This window comes from Carcharodon carcharias, chromosome 9 (genome assembly GCF_017639515.1).
Source record: "Carcharodon carcharias isolate sCarCar2 chromosome 9, sCarCar2.pri, whole genome shotgun sequence".
In the NCBI taxonomy this organism is placed as follows: Eukaryota; Metazoa; Chordata; class Chondrichthyes; order Lamniformes; family Lamnidae; genus Carcharodon; species Carcharodon carcharias.
The window spans coordinates 47,052,885-47,077,888 of NC_054475.1; the positions used below are offsets into that span (position 1 = coordinate 47,052,885).

General features: G+C 40.5%; 1 protein-coding gene across 2 annotated transcripts in view; it reads left to right on the plus strand.

Moving 5' to 3' along the window:
• Positions 1 to 25,004, plus strand: part of LOC121282206 (SAM pointed domain-containing Ets transcription factor) — an 80,327-nt gene that overhangs the window by 22,198 nt on the left and 33,125 nt on the right. For both annotated transcript variants that reach the window (XM_041195792.1, XM_041195793.1), the window contains exon 2: positions 12,993 to 13,463. In XM_041195792.1, coding sequence (XP_041051726.1) covers positions 13,016 to 13,463 — 448 coding nt within the window. In that variant the 5' untranslated portion in view covers positions 12,993 to 13,015. The remainder of the gene's footprint in view (positions 1 to 12,992; positions 13,464 to 25,004) is intronic.

The following is a 25,004-nucleotide window of genomic DNA, read 5'->3' on the forward strand; positions in this document are numbered from 1 at the left end:
GCAAGATTTAACAAGTGGCATGCCATGGGGATCGGTGCTGGGGCCCCAACTGTTTACAATTTATATAAATGACTTGGATGAAGGGATCAAAGGTATGGTTGATAAATACAAAAGTAGTTAGGATAGTAAGATGTGAAAAGAACACAAGGAGGCTACAAAGGGATATAGATAGATTAAGTGAGTGGGAAAAGATCTGGCAAATGGAGTATAATGTGGAAATGTGTGAAATTATCCATTTTGGCAGGAAAAATAAAAAAAAATGCATATTATCTAAATGATGAGAGGTTGCAGAGCTCTGAGATGCAGAGGGATCTAGGTGTCCTAGTGTATGAATCACAGATACTTCAAGTAATTAGGAAAGCTAATAGAATGTCATCGCTTGTTGCAATGGGAGTTGAATACAAAAGTAGAGAGGTTATGCTTCAGTTATACAGGGCATTGGTAAGGCCACATCTGGTGTACTGTGTACAGTATTGGTCTCCTTATTTAAGGAAGGATGTTCAAAGAAGGTTTACTACACTAATAACTGGAATGGGCAGGTTGTCTTATGAGGAAAGGTTGGACAGGGCTAACCTTGTATCTGCTAACATTTAGAAGAGTAACAGGCAACTTAATTGAAACTTATCAGATCCTGAGGGGTCTTGACAGGGTGGATGTGGAGAAGATGTTTCATCTTGTGGGAGAATCTAGTACTAGGGGTCACTGTTTAAGAATAAGAGGTCACCCATTTAGGACAGAGATGAGGGGAAATTCTTTCTCTCAGAGGGTCGTGAGTCTTTGGAACTCTCTTCCTCAAAAGGCGCCAGAAGCAGAGCCCTAGAATATTTTTAAGGCAGGGTTAGATAGATTCTTGATAAGCAAGGAGGTGAAGTGTTATCAGAGGTCGGCTGTTAAGTTGAGGTTGAAATCAGATCAGCCATGATCTTATCGAATGGCAGACCAGGCCCAAAGGGCCGCGTGGCCTACTCCTGCTCCTAATTCGTATGTTCGTATGTTGGTTGTGGTGATTGGTTAGGCCCTGGAAACTTATGGCAACCATTTGGAACATGACAAAAAGATGGAGAAGGCAGCCCATTATTTTCCCATTTTCATTCCCTTGTGCAACGCAGACATTTTCCTGTTAAATACATGTATTCCTGTGGCTGCTCAATTGATGGCAAGGATCACCTGCTGTAAAGTTCCTACCATCTGTCACCTTGGACTCAAAGTAGAACAACTGTTTTAAAAATATCTTAATGGCACAGTCTGTTTAATATAAAGGTTCAAACAGTTTAATATTAAAAAGCCTTTTATGAAGTCATTATGTAGTACAATTTATCATATCAAACTATCTGTGTACTGGGTTCATTGTACCTTCCTCATACATCTTTACTTAGCTGGCAAGAAATAAAAGATTGCAACCAACATTGACAGTTCTTGAAATATGTGGGAATTTTGGTTTTAACATAACCTTCTGCAGTGAGATGTAATATGTAATGAATTACAACGTAAACCTGTTTAACGCTTCAGCAGCTTTATTCTTCTTGGACTAAATATAAAAATATCCAGGGCAAAGTGACCACAAACATTCACTCCTTTTGTCTGGCTTGGACATGCTGTTATTCACGGGTTCATGCACCTGTGGACTTCAGACACACTTCTCTGGCTAGTAAACCTGAAAGGAGATCTGATCTTCTGACAGTGCTTGGTGCCACTTTGCCTCTACTGTGAAATTAAAGAAATAAAGAACGTGCATTTATATAGTGCCTTTCCCCCCCCTAGCAGAGCCAAAGGCCTTTACAGCTAAGTTTATTTTTAAAGTTTAGTCACTGATATAATATAGCAAACATGGCAGCCAATATGCATAATTTCAATACGAAAATGCCAAGACCATGTTTTTCTTTGCTGATATCATTCGAGGGAGAAATCTTGCTCAGGGCACTGTGGAGACCTGCCCTCTTCATCTTCAAACTCGTGCCATGGGATCTTTTACATTCACCTGAGGGCTGACAGAGCTTTGGTTGAGATATCTGAAAGCACCTCCAACAGTGCAGCACTCCCTTGGAGTGTCATGTGCTGAAGCCTTTGGAATGGAACTTGGACCTATGACTTTCAGTCTCAGAGGAGAGAGCGCTACCAGTAGAGTTATGGCTGACACAATTAATATGCACTGTTTAAGCAAACAATCAATTCTAAATTCCTAATTCTAATCCTAATTCTAAATACTTGGTACTCAAACCCAAATGATTTTTGGTTCTTTTTTTAGTTCATGTGGCATTGAAATCTCTCAAACTGACAGCGCCCACTCAGCACATCCCTATACACATCAAGCAAAGGGATTCATAGTTGTGTGTCTAACCTGAGAGTTCAGCTCTAGTCATCATGTTTGAAGTCAAATAGTTACCTTGCTTGTATTTTGGGTTGTTTGAGAAGAAGTTATTTAGAGACAGTGAGAGGATGAACTCTGATGGGCTAGCTGAAGTGTACCTTCCGGTGCTGAATAAAGCTGAATTATGTGCATGGAATTATAGAGAAATTACATTGCAGAAAGAGGCTATTCAACCCAACTGGTCTATGTCAATGTTTATGCTCCATACATGCCTCCACTCCCCTAATTCACCTGAACATAACCATCTCTTGTTTTCTCCCTCATAAACTTATCTAGCTTCCCCTTAAACACACATATGCTAACCACCTCAACTATTCCATGTGGCAACACATTCTAATCCACTAAAATTACCTCAACAAAAATCTTTTCAAACCATGGTAACAAGATCATAGAAATCCTATTTCATTGGGATCATTCACTAGTGATCAATAGCGCTGTTTTCCATTTTGTAGTTGACACTGTCATTTGGAAGTTAGGACAGGGATATGCCGTATATATGTCAGTGTGGTAGGGAGCTACTGGCAACATTATGATATTTGAAGGGATATTCGGGGTTGTGTCATCACCTGCAGGGAACCGTGTGAACACTTACAAGAGTTTGCCTTGAAACATTTCCTGTGATCCCTGTACACATTTTCCCCTACCTGTGAACCCTATTCTGTAATAGCTGAGAAGCAATATCAGCGGCCAAAGAGAAATAGCATTGTGACTGCAGAAATAGTTATTTTTTATTAATTACTGCAATAATGTTGGAGTGTCAATAAAATACTGAAATCTAATGATTTCTCATATCTCCTTGGTGACCCTTAGGGTCCAGGGATTCTAGTTTGAATGCCTATGGGCTGCATTGACATAACATAATAAAATGAAAGACTTGCATTTACGTAACACCTTTCACAATCTCAGGGGCCCCCCCAAAGCACTTTACAGCCGATGATGTACTTTTTGAAGTGGATCCACTGTTGGAATGTAGGAAACGATGATTCAGCTTCATTGAAAATGGACCAGTCTGAGAATAATTCTTCGAGCTTCAATAAGACAATTCCTTCCAAGTATGGCCTTGCTTTTCCAGACTACAGTGACACTGTGAGTTTGACCAGGACACCAAACTTAGGTAACTACTTATCAAGGATGGACGTTCATTGAATTCAAGTGCCTGAGACAACTGATAAGCCTCCTAATCTGAAGCTAAGGAAAAAGAATGAGATCCACTAATACCCTTTGAATTTGCAATAATGGAATAATTCAAAGTCTGTTTTTACTATTCGGGATTTCATTATTTTTAGGGCCTTAACTTGTGTTTTGGGAATTATTATTCTGTGATTGCATCTAGTTTTAATTAGGCAAACTGGTTTACCGTGACTTAAGTAGGTCAACATCCATTTTTAACTCAGTTGATTAAAGAATTTTGCCTTATAATTTGGGGAATTGTGATCCATATTCTATCGTCCTAGAATTATGGTCTCTAACTTTGGACCGTTGAGTGAAATTACCTTCTGTTATATTATGGAATTCTGTGATTTTTCCAGGGTTTTTTTTATTGTTTTGGCAATCATGTTAATTTTTGTGCGATATTTCACAGACCATTTTAATAACTCAGTGAATAGTTCAATTTTTGAGCTCTGTGTCCATTTTATGGCACACCCTAAATTCTTTGTTCATGTGTCCTTAGTGCTAAGGGCATCTATGAATCTTACTTGTGATTTTGTATTTACCTTTTTATTCTTTATTCTTTCATGGGATGTGGGCATCGCTCACAAGGCCAGTATTTGTTGTCCATCCCTAATTGCCCTTGAACTAAGTGGCTTGGTAGGCCATTTCAAAGGGCAGTTCAGAGTTAACCATATTACTGTGTCTGAAGTCACATGTAGGCCAGACCAGGTAAGGACTGCAGACATCCTTCCCTAGAAGGGTATTAGTGGACCAGATGGGTGTTTACAACAATCAGTAGTTGTTTCATGGCAAATTATTGAGACTGGCTTTTAAATTCCAGATATATTAATTGAATTTAAATTCCATCAGCTGCCATGGTGGGATTTGAACCCAGGATCCTTGGGCATTAGCCAGGGCCTCTGGATTACTAATCTAGTGAGATTACCACTAAAGCACCTTCTTTGTCAGACTTAAAGTCAGTGCTGTCCATAATGACATTCTTAATAATAGTGCAGCTTGGCTCTGCACCCTGCACACCAACCTATTGCTCTCCTGGTTGCCAGGTTTATATGATGCCTATTATAAAATCATTAATTAAAAGGACTAAAAAAGAGGAAATGTACCATTGAGGCAATAACATGGGACATCGTCCTGATGAAATTATCATTTGACTCTCTCAACTTCTTCACCAAACAAGAAAGAAATTGCCAAAGGTGAGGAAAACATTCCTTTAACACTGTTTAGCCAAAATAGAGAATACCTTTAATATTCAAGGAGGGACAATTCAGCTATTTCTAAGAAAATGTTCTTTTAACCTTTGGGTGTTTTTTTTCTTCACCTATGGGATGTGGGCATCACTGTCTAAGCCAGTATTTATTGCCCACTCCTAATTGCCCTTGAGAAGGTGGTGGTGAGCTGCCTTCTTGAACCGCTGCAGGTATACCCACAGTGCTGTTAGGGAGGGAGTTCCAGGATTTTGAGCCAGCAACAGTGAAGGAATGGCGATATATTTCCAAACCAGGATGGTGTGTGGTGATGACAACTTCCAGGTGGTGGTATTCCCATGCATCTGCTGCCCTTGTCCTTCTAGATGGTAGTGGCCGTCAGTTTATAAGGTGCTGTCTAAGGAGCCTTGGTATGTTCCTGCAGTGCATCTTATAGATGGTACACACTGCTGCTACTGTGCATCGGTGGTGGGGAGAGTGAATGTTTGTGGATGGGGTGCCAATCAAGTGGGCTGCTTTGCCCTAGATGGAGTTAAGCTTCTTCAGTGTTGTTGGAGCTGCTCTCATCCAGGCAAGTGGGGAGTATTCCATTACACTCCTGACTTAAATCTCGTAAATGGTGGACAAGCTTTGGAGAGTCAGGAGGTGAGTTACTCACCACAGGATCCCTAGCTTCTGACCTGATCTTGTAGCCACAGTATTTATATGGTTATCCCAGTTCAGTTTCTGGTCAATGATGACCTCCAGGATGTTGATAGTGGGGTTTGAGCGATGGTAATGCCACTGAATGTCAAGGGGAGATGGTTAGCTTCTCTCTTATTGGAGATGGTCATTGCTTGGCACTTGTGTGGCACGAGTGTTACTTGCCACTTGTCAGCCCAGGCCTGGATATTATCCAGGTCTTACTGTATTTGGACAATGACTGTTTCAGTATCTGAGGAGTCCCAAATGGTGCTGAACATTGTGCAATCATCAGCAAACATCTGCATTTCTGACCTTATGATGGAAGGAAGGTATTGATGAAGCAGCTGAACATGATTGGGCTCAGGATACAATCCTGAGGAACTCCTACAGTGATGTCCTGGAACTGAGATGATTGACCTCCAACAACCACAACCATCTTTCTTTGTACTAGGTGTGACTCCAACCAGCAGAGAGTTTTCCCCTTGATTCCCATTGACTCCAGTTTTGCTAAGGCTCCTTGATGCCGCACTCGGTCAAATGTTGCCTTAATGTCAAGGGCAGTAACACTCACCTCATCTTTGGAGTTCAGCTCTTTTATCCATGTTTGAACCAAGGCTGTAATTAGGTCAGAAGTTCAGTGATTCTGGTGGAACCCAAACTGAGTGTTAATGATCAGGTTATTGCTAAGCAAGTGCCATTTGATAGCGCCGTTGATGACTTCTTCCTTCACTGTACCAATGATTGAGAGTAGACTGATGGGGCGGTAATTGGCCGGGTTGGATTTGTCCTTTGTGTTCAGGACTTATCTAGGCAATTTTCCACATTGCCAGATAGATGCCAGTGTTGTACCTGTACTGGAATAGTGCGGCCAGGAACGCAGCAAATTCTGCAGCACAAGTCTTCAGTACTTGTTTGACTACTTTAACTTCAGGTGTTTAGAATTCAATGTTCAGATGCCACTGCTCCAGGAAAGAGTTCCTTACGTAATTCTTCAACTGTGAAGAAGGCAAGATTTAACAGGTCTGTGCAATCTTTGGTGGCATTTTTCCCTGGTTTTTGGCAGCACGTTAACATAATTCATATCAGAAAATGTCCTTGCATTGCAAAAGCGTTATTGTGCATTTGTATGTTACATTGTGCGACGGCATGCTATTGTGCGTTTGTAAGTTAATGATGTGTTATTGTGCGTTTGTATGTTACATTATAGTTAGCAGAAAGGATGCCAGGTCCTTCTGGATTCGCTCTGTGAAATGGTACCAATCTCTTCTAAGCAGAAATTTGTTGAGTTAAATATTAAGGTTCAATCTGAGTTTTTCAAATAATTAAATATCTCATCCCATAACAGAGCAACAGCAACTTGCATTTATATAACACCTTTATTGCTGTAAAAACATCCCAACGTGCTTCTCAGGAGTTTTATTAAACACAGTTTGACACTGTGTAACTCATTTTATTGAGAGTTATTATTTCTGTCCTGTAAACCACAATTTTGGTTCCTGTTGGGTTGCTGTTGGGCCAATAGAAATAGTTTGCAGTGCCCCCTGCACTAATGGACAGTCATCAAGCTGTTGCAGGATTTAAAAGCGTGAACTGCAGGGGTAAATCCTCTAATCACTTAATCCAATCCTGGGCAAATAATGGAAATAAAATCCCCACAGTAACACTTAGCCTTCATGTGTAGCAGAAACTATGGCCCGTTAGATCCAACACTGCAAGATCAAACCCAGAGCGACAGCCCACCTTTCAAAAGTGTTATTACAGTCTCAGTTGTCCTGTCTTTTCAGTTGCTGTGATCCTCAGTAATATCCATAATCTTTAAAGAGGTGGCCAAGTTTAGAGATCTCCGCTGGGTTTTATTGGAAAAATATAATTGACATGCTTTTTAATCAGCTCCTCAAAGGGCATCAAACGACAGCTGGATGTTAATTCCAGGCAAAATCCACCCTTGCAATTCTTGTATAAATATTCCCCATCCTTTTAAGTGTAGATTTTCTCTATATTTGTTTTAGAGCCAGAAGGGTTGGAGCTGTTCTAATTAAGCAGTAATTAAGGGAGTGACCTCTGTGTTGATGTGGGAGTTATTAACCAGATGTCCTGTTCTGGGCATTGGCATAGGTAGGAAGTTGTGGTAATAGTCATATGTCAGAGGCTGTGGTTTATTAGAGGCAGTGGTATATCAGAAGCTGTGGTTTATTATAAGCAGTAGTATATCAGAAGCTGTGGTTTATTGGAGGCAATGGTATATCAAAAACTATGATATTTCAGAGGCTACAGTACATCAGAACCTGCCTTAAATCAGTGATTATGATAGGCTGTGATGTATCTGGCTGTGATGTATCTAGCTGTGATGTATCTAGCTGTAGTGTATCTGGCTATAGAGTATCTGGCTATAGTGTATCTGGCTGTGATGTATCTGGCTGTGATGTATCTGGCTGTGGTATATCTGGCTGTGATATTTACTAGCTATGGTATATCTGACTATGGTGTATCTGGTTGTGTTACATCACCAGATCACAAGATGATTAATTAATCCTTCCAGAAAATCTCTGAAGTTTCTCGATTGCAACATTTTGCAACTCTCTCCAGGAGTCCATTCTATGTATTGATTGCTCTTTGTGTGCAGACTAATTTCCTGATATCAATATTAAGTTTACTGTTTACTAGCTTATCACATTCTTACAATGTAAAGTGATTTTCCAGATTTACTTTTCCATACTGTTAACCATCTCTTATACTTTTATAACATCAACCCTCAGGCTCTCCTTTCAATGCTGAAAAGGCTAAGTTTATTCAATCTTATTTTGTAACTCATGCCCTTGGCATTTGGGAGCAGCATCGTGGCTATTCTCTGCACTGTTTGCAATGTGAATGACTCCTTTGTATCTTGGTATCCATTATGGACACCAGTGCTCAAGGTGTGACCTTATCAGAGCACCTTGCAGTTTCATCATAACTTCCTTGGATTTGTGTTCTGTAGTTTCAGCCAAATAATTCAAGTTTCTATTTGGGCATTGCTAGTTCTGTAATGTCTGGGTGTGCTGAGTATCTCTTAAGACTCCCAGATCTTGTTCAACTTCATTCTTCATTGTTTCAAAGCTATTCGTGGATGGACCATGTTCTTTTTTGTCTGCAATAATTTACGCTGTAATAAATTTCATCCAAGTACGTAAGTCATTAAACTTTAGCGTAAACTTTACAAAAAATAATCAATAAAAGCTATTGTAATCTTGACCTTTATCTCAAAAGGGCTGAAATTCAAAGAGAAAGAAGTTATTCTCAATTATACAAAGCGTGGATCAGACCCCATCTGAAGTATTACATTCAGTTTAGGGCCCTGGAGCGGAAGGAGGATGTATTGGCTTTGGAGGGAGTGCAATGCAGATTCACCAGAATGATAAATGGGTCTTAAAGGGTTAAGTAATGAAGACAGGTTGCATAACGTTTGCTTGTATTCCCCTGAGACAAAACATTGAGGGGTTATCTGATCGAGGTGTTTAAAATGATAAAATTATTGGATAGGATACATATGAAGAAACTATTTTCTCTGATAGGAAATTCAAGGACATGGAAACATAATCTTAAGATTAGAGCTGGGCCACTTAAGAGTGAAATCAGGAACCACTTTTTCACTCAAAAGGTAGAAGAAATCTGGAACTGTCTCCCTCTGAAAAGACTGTGAATACTGGAGAATAACTGGAGTTTTCAAGACTGAGCTCAATAGGTTTTTGTTAGAATTATTGATGGAAATGGAGCACAGGTGGGAAAATAGAGTTGAGCTACAGATCAACCATAATTTAACTGAATGGTGGAGCCCAAGGGGTTGAAAGGCCTACTCCTGTTCTTAATGCTCCTATCTTACAGTCTAATTCATTTTGTAATTTCTGACTTAAGTTCTCTGATTCCACTGTCCTCCTGATATCATCTGCTACTTTGACCATTTCCCTTCAGTTTCTGAATTTAAATCATTGATGTAAATTAAAATGGCAGTGATCCCAATACTAAATCCTGGGCATATCACTCAGTGCTCCCCGTCAACCCAATATAACATGCTAAACTGTGCCCTTTTTTCATCTTTTTTGCCAATTTCTTATCCATTAAAAGATTTACCCTTGGTCAGTTACCATTTGAAGTATTAAATTCAGTTTTGGGCCCCGCACCACAGGAAGGATATATTGGTCCTCGAGGGGGGCAGAGCAGATTCACTGGAATGATATTGCGGTTTACTATTTAACTATATGGAACCTAGTCAAATGCATTTGGAAGTCTAGGTACACCAGTGCCATAGGGTTTTCCACAATCTGATTGGGACATAATTCCTCCTGAATCCATGTTGATAGGTGTTTCCCAGTGGAGGATTGAAATTAGTGTAATGGGTCTATAGTTTCATGTTGTGCCACCAATTTGTACATCACTTCTGTTGTTTCTAATATATCAGCATCCCTCCAGTGTCCAAAGAATCCTCTGCAATAATTTTCAGCATCTCATAATACTCCTTCCTATCTCTAGTCTGTCTGTGGTGGCTATGGTATATCAGTCATTTTGGTATATCAGTCATTATGGTATATCAGTGGCTAGATATATAATAGTTTCTGTTATATGAATGTGTACTATTAATGGCTGTAATATATCAGTTGCCATTGTATATACAAATTTGGGGTATATCTGAGTAGAGGGAGGAATATATGGAGGCCATGGTCTGCTGGTGGTTGTCATATATCAGTGACTGTGGTGTATGAATGGTCATCAGGGGCAATGATACATAATCCAGTTGTGTTATTACAGAAACTATGGCCTATTTGAAGATGTTTGCATGTTAGAAGAGCTAGAAAACCTAAAATGTAGCTGAAATAATTATTAAATGTCACTGAGATTACATCCAATGGACATTTCAGGTTAAGGATCCAATTCCAATGGAATTTTCAAAATGGATTGTTAGTGCAAAAATTGCAAAGGCTTTTCCAGTATTCCCATATCAGCCTAAACTTACAATGGATTTGAAGATTGCAAGTCTGAAATCTCTGATTATAACAGCCATAATTGAGATAGCTTTCCAACTCATGTTCACTGTGTGCCCTTAAACTGTGCTTAAATTCTAGATGTCGGTAATTTAACCTTCTAACCTCCTCAGCTAAATTATCCATCAACAAGAAATCAAGTAAACTCAAGAAGGCACCAGTTAACAAGGCAGGTTCAAATTTACCAGTGAAAACATATTCTCATTCAGACAACTGCATTGGTTTTACATTATTTCAGCTTTGGCCTGGAAATAAAATAATTGCCTGGTGCAGTATCTATGACTAAAGTTAATGTAATAAAGAGCCATTAAAACAAAACATTTTGGGATTCCTCCTAATCTCTAATCTTCTTTTAAGTTTTTTCACTCTCTTTGAGTCCTTGATGTACTCTTGGTTGAGACAGAACAGTCATGACCAGCTTCCAGGGCTTAGCATCTGTAATGGTTAATAAGAGAATTATACAGCACAGAAGGAAGCCATTCAGCCCATCATGCCTGTGCCAACGCTTGGAAAGAGCTTTCCTACCCCCACTCCCAGAAGTATATGGTGTGCTATTAGTGTGCGAATAAATTATGTCCCTAGTATAGCTGCAAAACAATGTTCCACCACTATGAGACACTCTGTCCAATAAGTCAGTCAAGTCTTTCGCAATCCACTAGCTGAAGAAGCAAATATGAACACAAACTGAATGCCTTAAAACACAATTTTGATTCTCCATTGCTGGGTGACAGATGCCTTCCTGCAAGCTTAACTTCTGCCATTATTTTTGCTTGCCCTGATGGACTCACATATGTTCAATCTCATGACTGTTTAATAGTCAATAATTCCTTCAATTATTTTTATCTTTTTAACAACATTCATTCACCGTATATTCTTGGCGGGGCTAGTTAAAATGTAATGTAATGCTGCTTGACAGACTGTCCTAGGTCAATACGATATTGTGCAGTATAACAGATCGTTCTAGATTAATTATGAAAGGATCACTGAGTGACCTGCAATGCATAGCTGCAGCCAATAATGGTCTGGCATTGATGGCAGTCTTATTGAAGGTGTAATGTCCAGGTTTCTATTAGCTTGCTATCTTAAAGCAGATGGTGTGGGCTGAGACCAAAAGCTCAACAAAGACAACAAAAAGCTTTTTTGATCACCTGGTCACAGGTTAAAGCATCATTCTGTGTAGCACTATGCCCTACAGACGAGAAAGTCTCTGATTAGATGTTCCATCTCTGCCGTTAGTTAGTAGGATATCCTAAATGGCCTCAAACCCTGAATTGGGGGTGGGAAAAACACAACCAGTGCTTCTGCTGCTTATTGCGATCCAATGATCCATGCTTGATGGGGTCAGACTTGACTGTGGTGCCTGTCACAGCTCAATAATTCACACAACCTCACTGTAAGCATTCACACAACAAGAAATAGCACTTTGGCAATTCTGCAGCAGGAGTCACTGTCTTCAGGAGACAAGCACAGGGAAGACCGAGGCAAAGATTTGCAGGCCTTGATATTCCATTGGTTCTCCAAATCTTCTGCTGTAACTTTGGTAGGAGCTTGGTAGAACCTGAGAGAAACAGGATAACTGGTTGAAAATGGTGTTACAATGAAGGACCCGGCAGTGGGTCCACAAAACCTCGGGGTTGCAATGTTTAAATTACAGAACAATTGGCTGAGCTTTCTCTATTGTCTTAGCTGTGAATGAGGGTCTAATGTTATTTTAATTGAGAGCTTCACAACTCTTCAAACAGTACCTCAAGACTGTTGGTGGTAGATTGTAAATATTATGATTTTAACATCACCAGTCTATCAATTAAAATATACAATTTTTAACATGAAAATTTCCTTTCAAGTTGAAACATATATTTCTGTTATTTTCCACAATATAGACTGTGGTTACACATTCCCATCCCACCACAGCCTACACCTATTTCCCAGGCAGTGTTCAGGACACTGACAGAAGAGATAGCCTTACTTTCACGTTAATCACTACAGCAGGTCCTTTTGGAGATGTGAAAGTATTTGAGTTGGGGTGTGTGGACTAATTATATAAAAAAAACTACAAAACAATCTTTAAAACTAAACATATTAAACTTTAGCATGAGTAAACCTCAATATCTAACTCTTGTTCTTCTTGGTGTCATCCAGAATTAAATCCTCTTCACTTGGTAAATGGCAAATGCATCGTTGCAAGAAAGAGATGGGCCCTTTTAATTAAAAGTCATGAAAAGAAAGTCAGATGTTGTCTGTTTAAGTAGCAGCTTTTCTTTGCAAAAGAAAGAGACTGCAGTTTGAATCCTGTATTTGGACTAACAGCCGCACTTAACGTGATCACCCATTAATACAAACTGACCCATGAGTAAAACGTTCATTAAAGCCCATTCAGGAGTTACTGGGATATTTAAGTGACCAACTGACCCTATAATCCCCTGTTTCTAGCTTACAGCCTCCCAAAGGGTTCAATGAACAGTATTGCTGTGAGGCAGTAAATAGTCATCAATCTATGGACAGTGTTATTATGCTATTAAACATTTGTCTCTTCTTGTTTTGCTGTAGACCTAAAGAGTTTACTTGAGGTGATGGGCAGTGCTGGTCGGCGACTGACAATGCTGCAGCAGAACCGAACTGCCTTCGAGGGTGCAATACTGACCAACCTGGAGAAACCCAGTCACCCAAAGGGCCTCGAGTGGACCGTAGTGGAACCATCCAGTAACCCCTCAACCCCTGAACGGACACTGCCTGTCTACTTGTCCTACTTCGACATGTTGCTAACTGAAGACTGTGCGTGGCTATCTAAGGGGCTGGTGGAGCGTCCGGAGATTGACCATGGTTTGAAGACTGAGCCACACAAAGAGCCAGACCAATGCCCCATAGTGGACAGTCAGGAGCTGTGTGTGCCCACAGAGCTGGACTATCAGAACAGTGTCCACTTAGAAGAAAGATCCCTAGAACAGGTCCAAACGATGGTGGTTGGAGAAGTTCTGAAGGAGATAGAAACAGCCTGTAAGCTACTAAACATTGCAGCAGGTAAATGATACCAAGATGTAACTTAAAGTCTAATCAACGTCATTATTTTAACTTTTCTAAACTAATCTAAATCTGGGCTCATCCTATGGTCATCTATTGTATCATTCCACAACTGTTTAACTATTGATTAATTTCTTATATTATTAATATATTTTCATAAATTTTCACTGAATGAATTCTCTTGACACTCAATGAGTGTGATACAATTAAAGTGTGACAGACTATTCTGGCCTGGTGTTATAGCAAGCAATTGTAACCAGATAAATTAGATTATTGTCACATATGGCATTATGTTGATAAGAGGTTGTCTAGAGCAATACTATACAGATCGATCAATTGTATGGCATAGCTGGCTGATCAAGATTAATGTGCTATGATGTGGTAAAATTGTTTGCTCCAGATTAATATGCAATTGTTACATGATAGATTGTTCTAGAAAAAGCAGCACTAAATGGAACAAGGTTCACTGGCTCTGCATTAGTGTGACACCCTGCATTGTTGTACATTTATGTTAAACACAAAGTGAATATCTGTAAGTTATCTTGTGGACAATATTACTCGCCACACCATCTCTTTCAGGTGAATTAGTGTGAATCGATTGGGAGTGTTGTTCCTTATGGTATCTTAACAAACTTAAAACAGTAGGATATATTGAGCACTCTCATTTTGACATTGGGCAATATGTTGAAGTGTATCTCACACAGCAAATCCAAAGTGCACCTAGTGAGGAAATAAATGTTTTAACTGCAGGCAAAAATGAATATTACTCGAGCAGTTAAGAGGTGAAACAATGAATTCACAACCTCAAGGTTCTGCGTAAATAAAATGGAGATAAGTCAATAAGAAAAACCAATCTGATGATCTGTATAACTCGCCTTTATATCACACTCCTCATGCAGAAGATTCCTTGGAACACCTCACAATAAAAAGAGGAGAGGAATATAATGGACACTCACCACAGGGAAGAGGGAGGGAAATGGAGAGCCTGGAAACAAAGGCTTGGTGAAGGTGAAGAAGGGTTTGGTGGTGCTCCAAGAGCAGGTAAAGAAGTGTCAAGACAGAGGGAACCAGGTAGAGAACACTAGAGGGCAGGAATAGGGTGGCCAAACAAGCACTCGATTTGAGTGGAACAGAGGGAACGAGGATTGAGGAGAAGTTCAATGTTAGAGGAGCGTGTATCCACTAAAATAAATAGAAAGTAAAACAACACCTGCAGGATTGCTTCTTCCTGTTTTCAGTTATTTCCCCCCTCATTATTTTAGGTCCTTGCTTCCTTGGTTGAGATAGAATAGCACTGGGGCTTGAAGCCTGAAATTGCCTAGTAAGAGCTATGACCATAATGGAATCCTTTGGCGCAGAAAGAGGCCACTCCACCCATCATGGCTGTACTGGCTCTTTGAAAAAGCCAAGCAATTAGACCCACCTCCCTGCTTGTACTTGAACATTTTCCTTTTCTTTTTGAAAATTATGAAATAATCTGTTTCCACCAGCCTTTCAATTGCCCATTCCAGATCATAACAGCTTGTTAATTATCCAGTTCTCTTGCCAAGCTGCATCCTCGGGCAATTCAGCAGGCCAACTATTTTGAGCAGCTCAGCATTGACCACTTTAAAGCCCTGGTCAAATCAGGTTTTTGATCAGCCATTCACACTAGTATAACCACAGGAGAGAGTTAGGTGGTTGGTGTTATATTGTTGATCTTCCAGACAGCTTTTCTAGTGGACACATTTAATTTTATTTACAAGACAGCAGCAACTACATGTGTGCATCAAACTCCATAATTAAAGAAGAATGCTCTCCTTAGAGATTCCCCACATTGCTAGCCCATTGGTTTACATAGATCATGTGAACCTACAACACAGGATTATTCTTAAGACTACAGACCTACATCAGAACTATAATTACTACATTCCTCCCCCTTTAATTTTTCTGTACATTTTGTATTTACAAGGATATTTATCTCATGACATTTTACTATTTACACAGGTCATGAAATTACAAGTTTAGCATTTCAGATGATTTCCTGATCTGTGTGGAACGTCATAGCTCCACGACTTCAGATTCTTTTGTAGGAAACACATTCTCTGTTACGGCATTAACATTAGGTACCTCATTAGGCACATGCAGTTCAGTGTCTTCCACTCCAACAAAGACATCGGGCATGTCTGTCCTTGGTTGAGCAACTTCAACAGGAACCAGAGGTTCAGCAATGGTTACAGGTGGAACATCATTTTTTTGGGTATCTCCCTTTTTCTTAAATGATCCACATGCTTATGGGTGATCCAGCCCTCCACTTCCACGTGGTACGACAACAGTAAATTGACACTCATGACTATGTAAATCATGAATCACTTTTTGGTTCTCTTGACTTTTCTCCACCTTCACCTCCAAATTGTCTTGTCTGAAGAAGGCACCTCATCAATAATTCTGCATCTTCTTTCTACGTGTCTTCTTTCTACCACAGAATTTAGTATCGGCCTTCTTTTTGACTTCACTGTTGGCCAGACTTCTCTCTGATTCAATCTCAACTTGCCTTAGTTAAGTAGTTGAGCTACCTATAACTTCATTATCTACTCGCATCTTGGAAAGTTCTCTGACTTTTACTTTCAAAGCCTCTTTAGCTTCATTCAGCTGATTCTTCAGCTCTTCTGTCCCCTTCTTGTATCTGTTGGCTTCCTCCTGGAAACTTGAACATTGCTGTGTCTTCTCTGCCAACTGGTTCTTCAGTTTGTTCAGAGAGATGTTAAATTCTTCCTGTTTCTCTTCGTAATTTCCCAGAGGCACAAACTTTGACCTGAGGGATCCTTGTCGTGTGTGAAGGTCTTTCAACAGGTTTTCCTTTTCTTTGTGAAGCTCACTCACTTCAACTTGAATTCTGTAATTCAGCAGAGTCTCCTTGGGTTTCTTCTGCTGTTCTTCCATGTCGTTGTTTAAGACAGTCTTCGTTTCTTCAGGTTGCTGAATGCTTACACATTCCTTTTGCATCTTGATGCAGTTCTTGGACTCTCGGGCTCTTTCTGAAGTACCTTGCCTTGTTCCTTTTTCAAGACAGAAACTCTTCCAGCTTCATTTTGAAATCTCACTGGCCAATCAAGGCTAATTTCCCTCAACCAATTTTGACCTAGAAGGCTTGGTCCTCTACCTTCTATTACCATCACGGGTAGTTGTGCCGATTGGTGTCTATGATGAACAGTTACTCTGGTGATACCTTTTACCTGGATTTCTTTGCCTGTATATGTTTTCAACTTGGCAGATGTTTGTTCCAAATTTAATTGATAATCACCTTTATTTAAATATCTGAAAGTGTGTTCTCCTATTACAGTGGTAGAAGCACCAGTGTCTACTTCCATTTTAAGGGTTTACCATTCACTTGTACTGTAACAAATATTGGCTCTGTCTCCTTAACTTTCAGCTTGAATAATGAATAAATGTCAGATTGTTTCTGGCTCTTCCATACTATATACTTCTCTAGACTTCGATTGTTGTTTGGATGCCTGTTTAAATCTTGCTTTGCACTGTTTCATTGTGTGTCCACTTCTGTGACAAAAATAACGCTCTATTGTTTTTAACTGCCAATCACTAGAAGAATGATTGTTTCCAAGTCAACAAAAATTAGTTTTCGATTTTATTGCTAAGCTGTTTACTCTCATTTTTTGGCGAGCTATTTCCTGCTTTGCACCGGAGTCCCGTCTTTTTGCGCCACTTTCGGGCTGACTGTTCCAGCCCGAAAAGGAGAACAGTGCCATTTTGCGCCCCTTGAATTACTTGTGAATCCCTTTACAGCGCTTTCCATCACAAGCGCTATTTCTAACACTTCCTTAAAATCAAGATTCGCTTCGGCCAGCAATCTTGGCTGAATAGTGTCTTCTTGCACACCTCTTATTTTAAGTGAGGCTCATTGTACTGTACTTGAGAAAGAAACCAAACCATTGTGCCTGTGCTTGTTCTTTGAAAGAGCTATCCAATTAGTTCCACTTCCCTGCTTTCTCCCCGTCATCCTGCAATTCTTTCCCCTTCAACTATTTCCCCACTTTCCTTTTGAGAGTTAATTTTGAATCTGCTTCCACCATTATTTACTCTTCTATATGGACCTTTGCCTTTAGAATCCTACAGTATCACATTATTTGCATCTATTTAATATAGAGTGTGTGTGAACTCAGTAAGTAGTATTATTGCCTCTGCGTCAGAATATCTGGCAAACTCAGTCAGTTTGATCTTTGAGCAAAACTTGGTGTCGGGAGTAGAATCTCTGCATTTCAGAGCTGCAGAGGGAACACTGGGCTAATCTAAACAGTGTGTAATAATCTTGATTTCAATAACCAACAGCTCCCATATTTGAAATTTTTAAGAAGTGCAGACTTACCTTAAATTATTATTCCTACCTTTTAGTTAAATTTTATTATTTACTGACTTCACTGTTCCTCAATTCTGCTTTTTGCACCCAGACTGGATAGGGCAGAAATTAGATTATGTAGCTCCACACATCTCCATAGAATAGACCTCCCTTTACTCCACCTTAGACTCAACCTCAGGAGCACAAGTGTGAGAATTCCATTTTCCATTTCCAAAATTTCCTTCGACAGCACCTTCCAAACCCACAATCACTACCATCTAGAAGGACAAAGGCAGCAGATAGATGGGAACACCACCACTGGGAAGTTCCCCTCCAAGTCACTCACCATCCTGACTTCGAAATATATCGCCGTTCCTTCACTGTCGCTGAGTCAAAATCCCTCCCTAATAGCACGGTGGGTGTACCTACATGGACTGCAGCGGTTCAAGAAGGAAGCTCACCACCACCTTCTCAAGGGCAACTAGGGATGGACAATAAATGCTGGCCTAGCCACCGAAGCCCACATCCCGTTAATGAATAAATTTTTTAAAAATCAGTCTTTTTTCTCCTCTCTCCGAGTGATGAGCACTCCATCATTTTAGTTCCTTTAGTTTTCACTCTGATTTATTATTTGCTTCTCCCCTCATGTGGTCACCTATTTGATGTCAGCCTTTCAGTACCTCATCCAAGTAGAGGTCCACCAGGCGTGTGGATGAACAGCAAGAGTTGACAGGATATTCAAATTTGTCCATGACAGGCATACACACATTTGCCCATTCCAGCAAGGCTAACTTAAGTGATCTGCAGAAGGCAGACTTTGGCAGATGTACATGACTAACCCATTCTAGGGCACTGAGGACAACTGCAGTAGCACTGCTCTGACCTGAGTTCCTCTAGCTCAGCACAGGCAAAGAATCAAAATTGTATGTTCAGTATAACTGCCAGATTTTCTATTTGGTCAATGGACCTTGCCAGGAAGCAATAACACAATCCATGTTTTAAGCTTTTAAGCTGTTTGTTTGGTTATCTTGTTGACAGTTGATATAAAACTTAAACCACAGTCCTATTGCCATCATGTCAGTCCTTTAGTTTCTGAATCTATTGCAACAGAAACTAATGTAAGATTGACGCCCTTGTGCGTAACATCGCTGCTGATTTGTAAACACGGCAATGGACCTACAAATACGAAAATACTTTAACCATGTCACAGAATAATTTTAGATGCAGCTGAGACATCTTTCTAAACAGTTAAAAGTTTGCTACAGTGGAGAACAGCTATTATAGTTTATGATATGGGAACATAGGTAATAGGCCATTTAGCCCCACAAGCCTGTGCCTCCATTTAATTAGATCATGACTGATCTGTATTTTAATTCCATTTACCCCAATTGATCCATAACCTTAGCGTAGAGATGTCTAGGTGCCAAGTTGCAGATTATTTGATTCTGAAGACAGATGGCAAGCAGTATCCCAACTTCCTCCTGATGTTTCTCAATACATCCCATCCCTTAATAAAATTTCAATCTGTTTATTCAATAACAGGCAGGAGGAAGTGCGTCTATGAAGCAATAATTTCTAGGTGTGGGCTAAGGACCAAATTCTATTCCACAGGGTATACTCTGAGGGTGGCCATTGAAATGAGCCTGTAAAGATAATCAACATTTCCACACTTTAGAGGGATTTCAAAAGGCAGAGTAACATTTTTAATGTTTTTTAATGTTTATTTTTAAAAATTCTTTGATGGGATGGATTGCTGGCAAGGTTAGCATTCGTTAGCCATTGCCCTTAAATTGAATGGCTTGCTAAGCCATTTCAGAGGGTAATTGAGAGTCAAACACATTACTGTGGGTCTGGAGTCACATGTCAGCCAGACCAGGTAAGGATGGCAGATTTCCTTCCTAAAGGATGTTAGTGATTGTTTTTATGACAATCAATGAAAATTTCAATTACCCTTACTGAGACTAGCTTTAAGTGTGTTAATTGAATTTAAATGCCACCAGCTACTATGGTGGGATTTGAAACCATGTTCCTCAGAGAATTAGCTTAGGTCTCTGAATTACTAGTCTAGTGACATTACCACTATATCATCACCTTCCCCATCAAGCTAAATATTATTAAGCAAATAAGTGGAAGGGATAGCCTGGTGTGTGGTGTGCTGCTTCCTTCTTTTCTTTATTCATTCACGGGATGGGGGTTTTGCTGGAAAGGCCAACATTTATTGCCCATGCTGAATTGCAATTGAGAAAGTGGTGAGCTGCCTTCCTGAGTTGGGTAAGGCTGGCAGATTTCCTTCCCTAAAGGACACCAGTGAATGAGATGGGTTTTTACGACAGTCTGCTAATTTCAAAATCAACATTACTGAGATTAGTTTTTAATTCAAGATTTATTTAATTAATTGAATTTAAATTCCCCTACTGGTGGGACTTCATCACATGTATTCAGAAACTAGTCTAGTCCAGATGAACATACGAACAAGGAGCAGGCCATTCAGCCCCTTGAGCCTGCCCTGCCATTTAATAAGATCATGGCTGATCTGATAGTAACCTAAAATCTGCATCCCACCTACTCCCACAAACCTATCACCCCCTTGCTTGCGAAGAATCAATCCACTTCTTCCTTTAAAATATTCAAAGACTCTGCCTCCACCACTTTTTCAGGAAGAGAGTTCCAAAGACTTACAACCCTCTAAGTGAAAAAATTTCACCTCCTCTCTGTTTTAAATGAGCGACCCCTCATTTTTAAACAGTAACTCCCAGTTCTCGATTCTCCCTCAAGAGGCAACATCCTCTCCACATCCACTCTGTCAAGACCCCTCAGGATCTTATATGTTTCAATCAATTTGCCCCTTACTCTTCTAAACTCCAGCAGATACAAGCCTAGTCTGTCCAACTTTTCCTCATAAAACAACCCACCCATTCCAGGACAAAAACAGAAAATGCTGGAAAAACTCAGCAGGTCTAATGGCACCTGTGTGGAGAAAATTAGAGTTAATGTTTCGAATCTATATGACTTCTTCAGAGCAGTCAAATGGAATTGAAACATTAACTCTTTTTCTCTACAGATGCTGTTAGACCTGCTGAGTTTTACCAGCATTTTCTGTTTTTGTTTCAGATTTCTAGCATCCGCAGTATTTTGCTTTTACCCATTCCAGGTATTAGTCTGGTAAACCTTCTCTGAACTGCTTCCAATGCATTTACATCCCTCCTTAAATAAGGTGACCATTAGTGTACACAGTACTCCAGATGAGGTCTCATCAGTGCCCTGTACAACTGAAGCATAACCTCCTTATTTTTGTATTCAATTCCCCTCGCAATAAATGATAACGTTCTATTAGCTTTTCTAATGACCTGCTGTACTGGCATACTAGCCTTTTGTGATTCATGCAATAGGACACCCAGATCCCTCTGCAACTCAGATTCTCTCACAATCTCTCACAATTTAGCCAATATGCTTCTCTTTTATTCTTCCTGCCAAAATGGACAATTTCACATTTTCCCACATTGTACTCCATCTGCCAGACCTTTGCCCACTCACTTAACCTACTGATATCTGTTTGTAGTCTCTTTATGTCCTCTTCACAGCTCACTTTCCTACCTACTTTTGTGTCATCAGAAAATTTGACAACCGTCCCTTCAATCCCTTCATCCAAGTCATTTATATAAATTATAAACAGTTGAGGTTCCAGCACTGATCACTGTGGCACACCACTCATTACATCTTGCCAACCTGAAAAAAACCCATTTATGTTTACTGTCTGCTTCCTGCTAGCCAGCCAATCTTCTATCTTCACCGGTTCCCCTTTATCCACAGCACATGTTACTTCCTCAAAGAAATCCAATAAATTGATTAAACACTATTTCCCTTTCACAAAACCATGTTGACTCTGCCTAATGATCTTGAGCTTATCCAAGTGCCCTGCTCTAACTTCCTTAATAATAGCTTCTAACATTTTCCCTATGGACAGATGTTAAGCTAACTGGCCTGTAGTTTCCTGCTCCTCTGTCTCCCTCCCTTTTTGAATAATGGAGTTACATTTGCTATCTTCCAAAATAATGGGACCTTCCCCGAATCTTGAGAGTTTTGGAAAATTAAAACCAATGCATCAGCTATCTCACTAGACACTTTTTTTTAACACCCTAGAATGAAGTCCATCAGGACCCGGGATCTCGTCAGCCCGCAGCTTCAACAACTTACTCAGTACCACTTCCTTGGAGACTGTCATTTTCCTGTCTTCCATCCCCACTTCCATTTCCCAGTTTATAGTTGCTTCTGGTTCGTCCTTGTATCCTTTATAGTGAAATCTGATGCAAAGGTCCAGGTCTCTAATTACTAGTCCAGTAACAATCATCTCTATTCTATGAATCTACTTATAACAAGTGTTAGTACACTTCACAGTACCTCAGGGGAGGTGATGGTGAGTGGTATTGTCGCTGGGCTAGTAATCCAGAGACCCAAGGTAAAACTCTGGGGACCTGGGTTTGAAACCTGCCACAGCAGATGGTGGAATTTTAATTCAATAAAAACCTGGAATTAAAAGTCTAATGATGACCATGGAACGATTGTTACACAAAACCCATCTGGTTCACTAGTGCCCTTGCCCTTACCTGGTCTGACACCAGACCCACAGCTATGTGGTGACTCTTAAATGCCCTCTGAATAAGGGCAATTAGGGATGGACAATAAATGCTGGCTTAGCCAGCATGAATGAATAAAACATGTTTATAATGTAGAGTTGAGCTCATAACCAGATCAGCCATGATCCTAACAAATGCACATTGCTTTCTGATAACAAACCTGAACTTGTCTTTGTACCTATGTCCTCTTATCTTATTGTTGTGGTTTTACTATTCCATTTAGTATCTTACAGATCCCTATAAAGAATCCTTTCATTGGCCTCCTATCAAAGAAAGTAAAACTTCCATTTATATAAAGCTTTCACAACCTCACTACATCCTGAATTCCCTTACAAACAGGAAGTACTTTTCAAGTATAATCACTGTTGTAATGTAGGGAATTCAGCAATGAATTTGCTTATAGTAATGTCCAACAAACAGCAATGTGATATTAAAATCAGTTTTGATTATTGATGTGGGTTAAGGGATAAATATTGGCCAGGAGAAGGCTGAAGATTCCTTATTTTTCTGACTTCTTCTCGAACCCTCTGACTCGAGGGTGGCTCGTCCCTCTGACTCAAGGATGGCTCATCCCTCTGACTCGAGGGTGGCCCGTCCCTCTGACTCGAGGGTGGCCCGTCCCTCTGACTTGACAGTTGCTCTGCCCTCTAACTCTAGGGACAAAGCTCATTGCCAATTTTTGTACCAGTGCCCTGGCTTGGCTGTGCCTCAATGACAAGAGCTGAAACACATCACTCAAGGTATGTCCTGTCCTTCTTCCCTTCTACAGCTTCAGCATGGTAGCCTGAGATTTATGGTCACATTGGCAATGTAGTGCAGCATTCCCTTTACTTTGCTGCTTGCCACCCAGCATTGGCTGACATGGTCTAAGTCATTCAGATGAACAATCAGCTGCGTGGAGCCAAGTTGGTTAGTAATTCAAGGGACCACTTTAGGCTTCTGGAAAAATTAGTTTGTCACAAGCTCTTCATTTGCTCTGCTTGATATAGACTATATCAATGAACCTAGTCGTGAGATAGTTGTTAGGTTTGCAATCATGGTCTATATACCATCCCAGTTCTTCCCTGATCCAACCACCATTACAATGAATTGATGTTTTAGTGCAGTGAGGCTGTGCTCATTAGGAAGAGATTGTGGGTCAGAGAATTTGGGCTCTAGCCTCTACTGAGGCTGTGTTTCAGGGGCAGCCTAGCTTATCGAGTGTAACAGTGTCCTTGAACTACCAAGAGATGTTTGAGAGTGAGCCAGATGCTCTGTGTGCATTTGCTCAGGAGACAGTAACATAGTGATAATTTAATCCAGAGGCCAGGGCTAATGCTCTGGAGACATGGGTTCAAATCCCACACGGCAGCTGGAGGAATTTAAAGTCAATAAATCTGGAATAAAATAATAATCATGAAATTACCAGGTTTTCATTCAATCAACTTGGTTACTAATCCCCTTTGGGGAGGGAATCTGCTGTCCTTACTACATGTGACTCCAGACTCACAGCAATGTGGCTGACCCTTAACTCACTTTTCCAGAATTGCTTCGTCCAATCCAGCTTTGTAGGGGGGTCGGAGCCTATCCCAACAGGTAATGGGCACTATGCAGGGTACACCCAAGATGGGATACCAGTCTATCACAGGTCATAGACTGACTAGGGGACAATTTACCGTAGCCAATCCACCTAACCAGCATGTCTTTGGATGGTGGGAGGAAACCAGAACACCCAGTAGAAAACCACACAGACATGGGGAGAACATGCAAACTCCACACAGACAGACACCAAGGTCACGATCGAACCCGGGCCGCTGGAGCTGTGAGGCACCAGCACTAACCACCCTAAACTTTAACTGCCCTTTGAAATGGCCTTAGTGAGCCACTCACATGTAGACAGCTCACCATCATTCCCTCAAGGGCAATTATGGATGGGCAATAAATGCTGATGTTGCCAGTGATGCTCATGTCCCAAGAATGAATAAAAAACACAGAAGTAATGTAACCTCCTTACCTCCATGTTATCATTGTTCCAGCGTTTTAATGAATTGCAACACAAACCTGCTGATATTTCGAAGAGGAATGTGTATAGATCATTTTGTTAAGAAAAAGTAATCAAATTCTTTCAGCCTTTCCAATATAATTTCTCACTTTGGGTCCCAGATTCAACATTGTCCTTCATTTCTGACACACCCAGTAATTCAATCCTGAAGAAGGGTCATACAGACTCAAAACATTGGACAGAATTTTGCCATTGGTGGGCGTGCGGGCCCCACCAGCTCAGTGGTGGGTGGACAGCTGACCCCCGCCACCGAAACGGGGCCCGCCGCCATTTTGAGTGGGTGGGCCAATTAAGGCCCGCCCAATGGGCTGCCCAATGGGAAGCACTATGTGCAGGGGAGGGGAGGGAATCCTCAGCTGTCAAAGTGCGCTCTTTCGCCCATGCGTGTGAAAGAGTGCACTGCTCCCTGAGACAAAGTGCTGTCTCAGGGAGATTACTGACAGGCCAAAAAACTTTAAAAATAGAAAAATTAAAAAATTATTAACATGTCCCCCTCATATGACAATGTCACACGAGATAGGACATGTTAATAA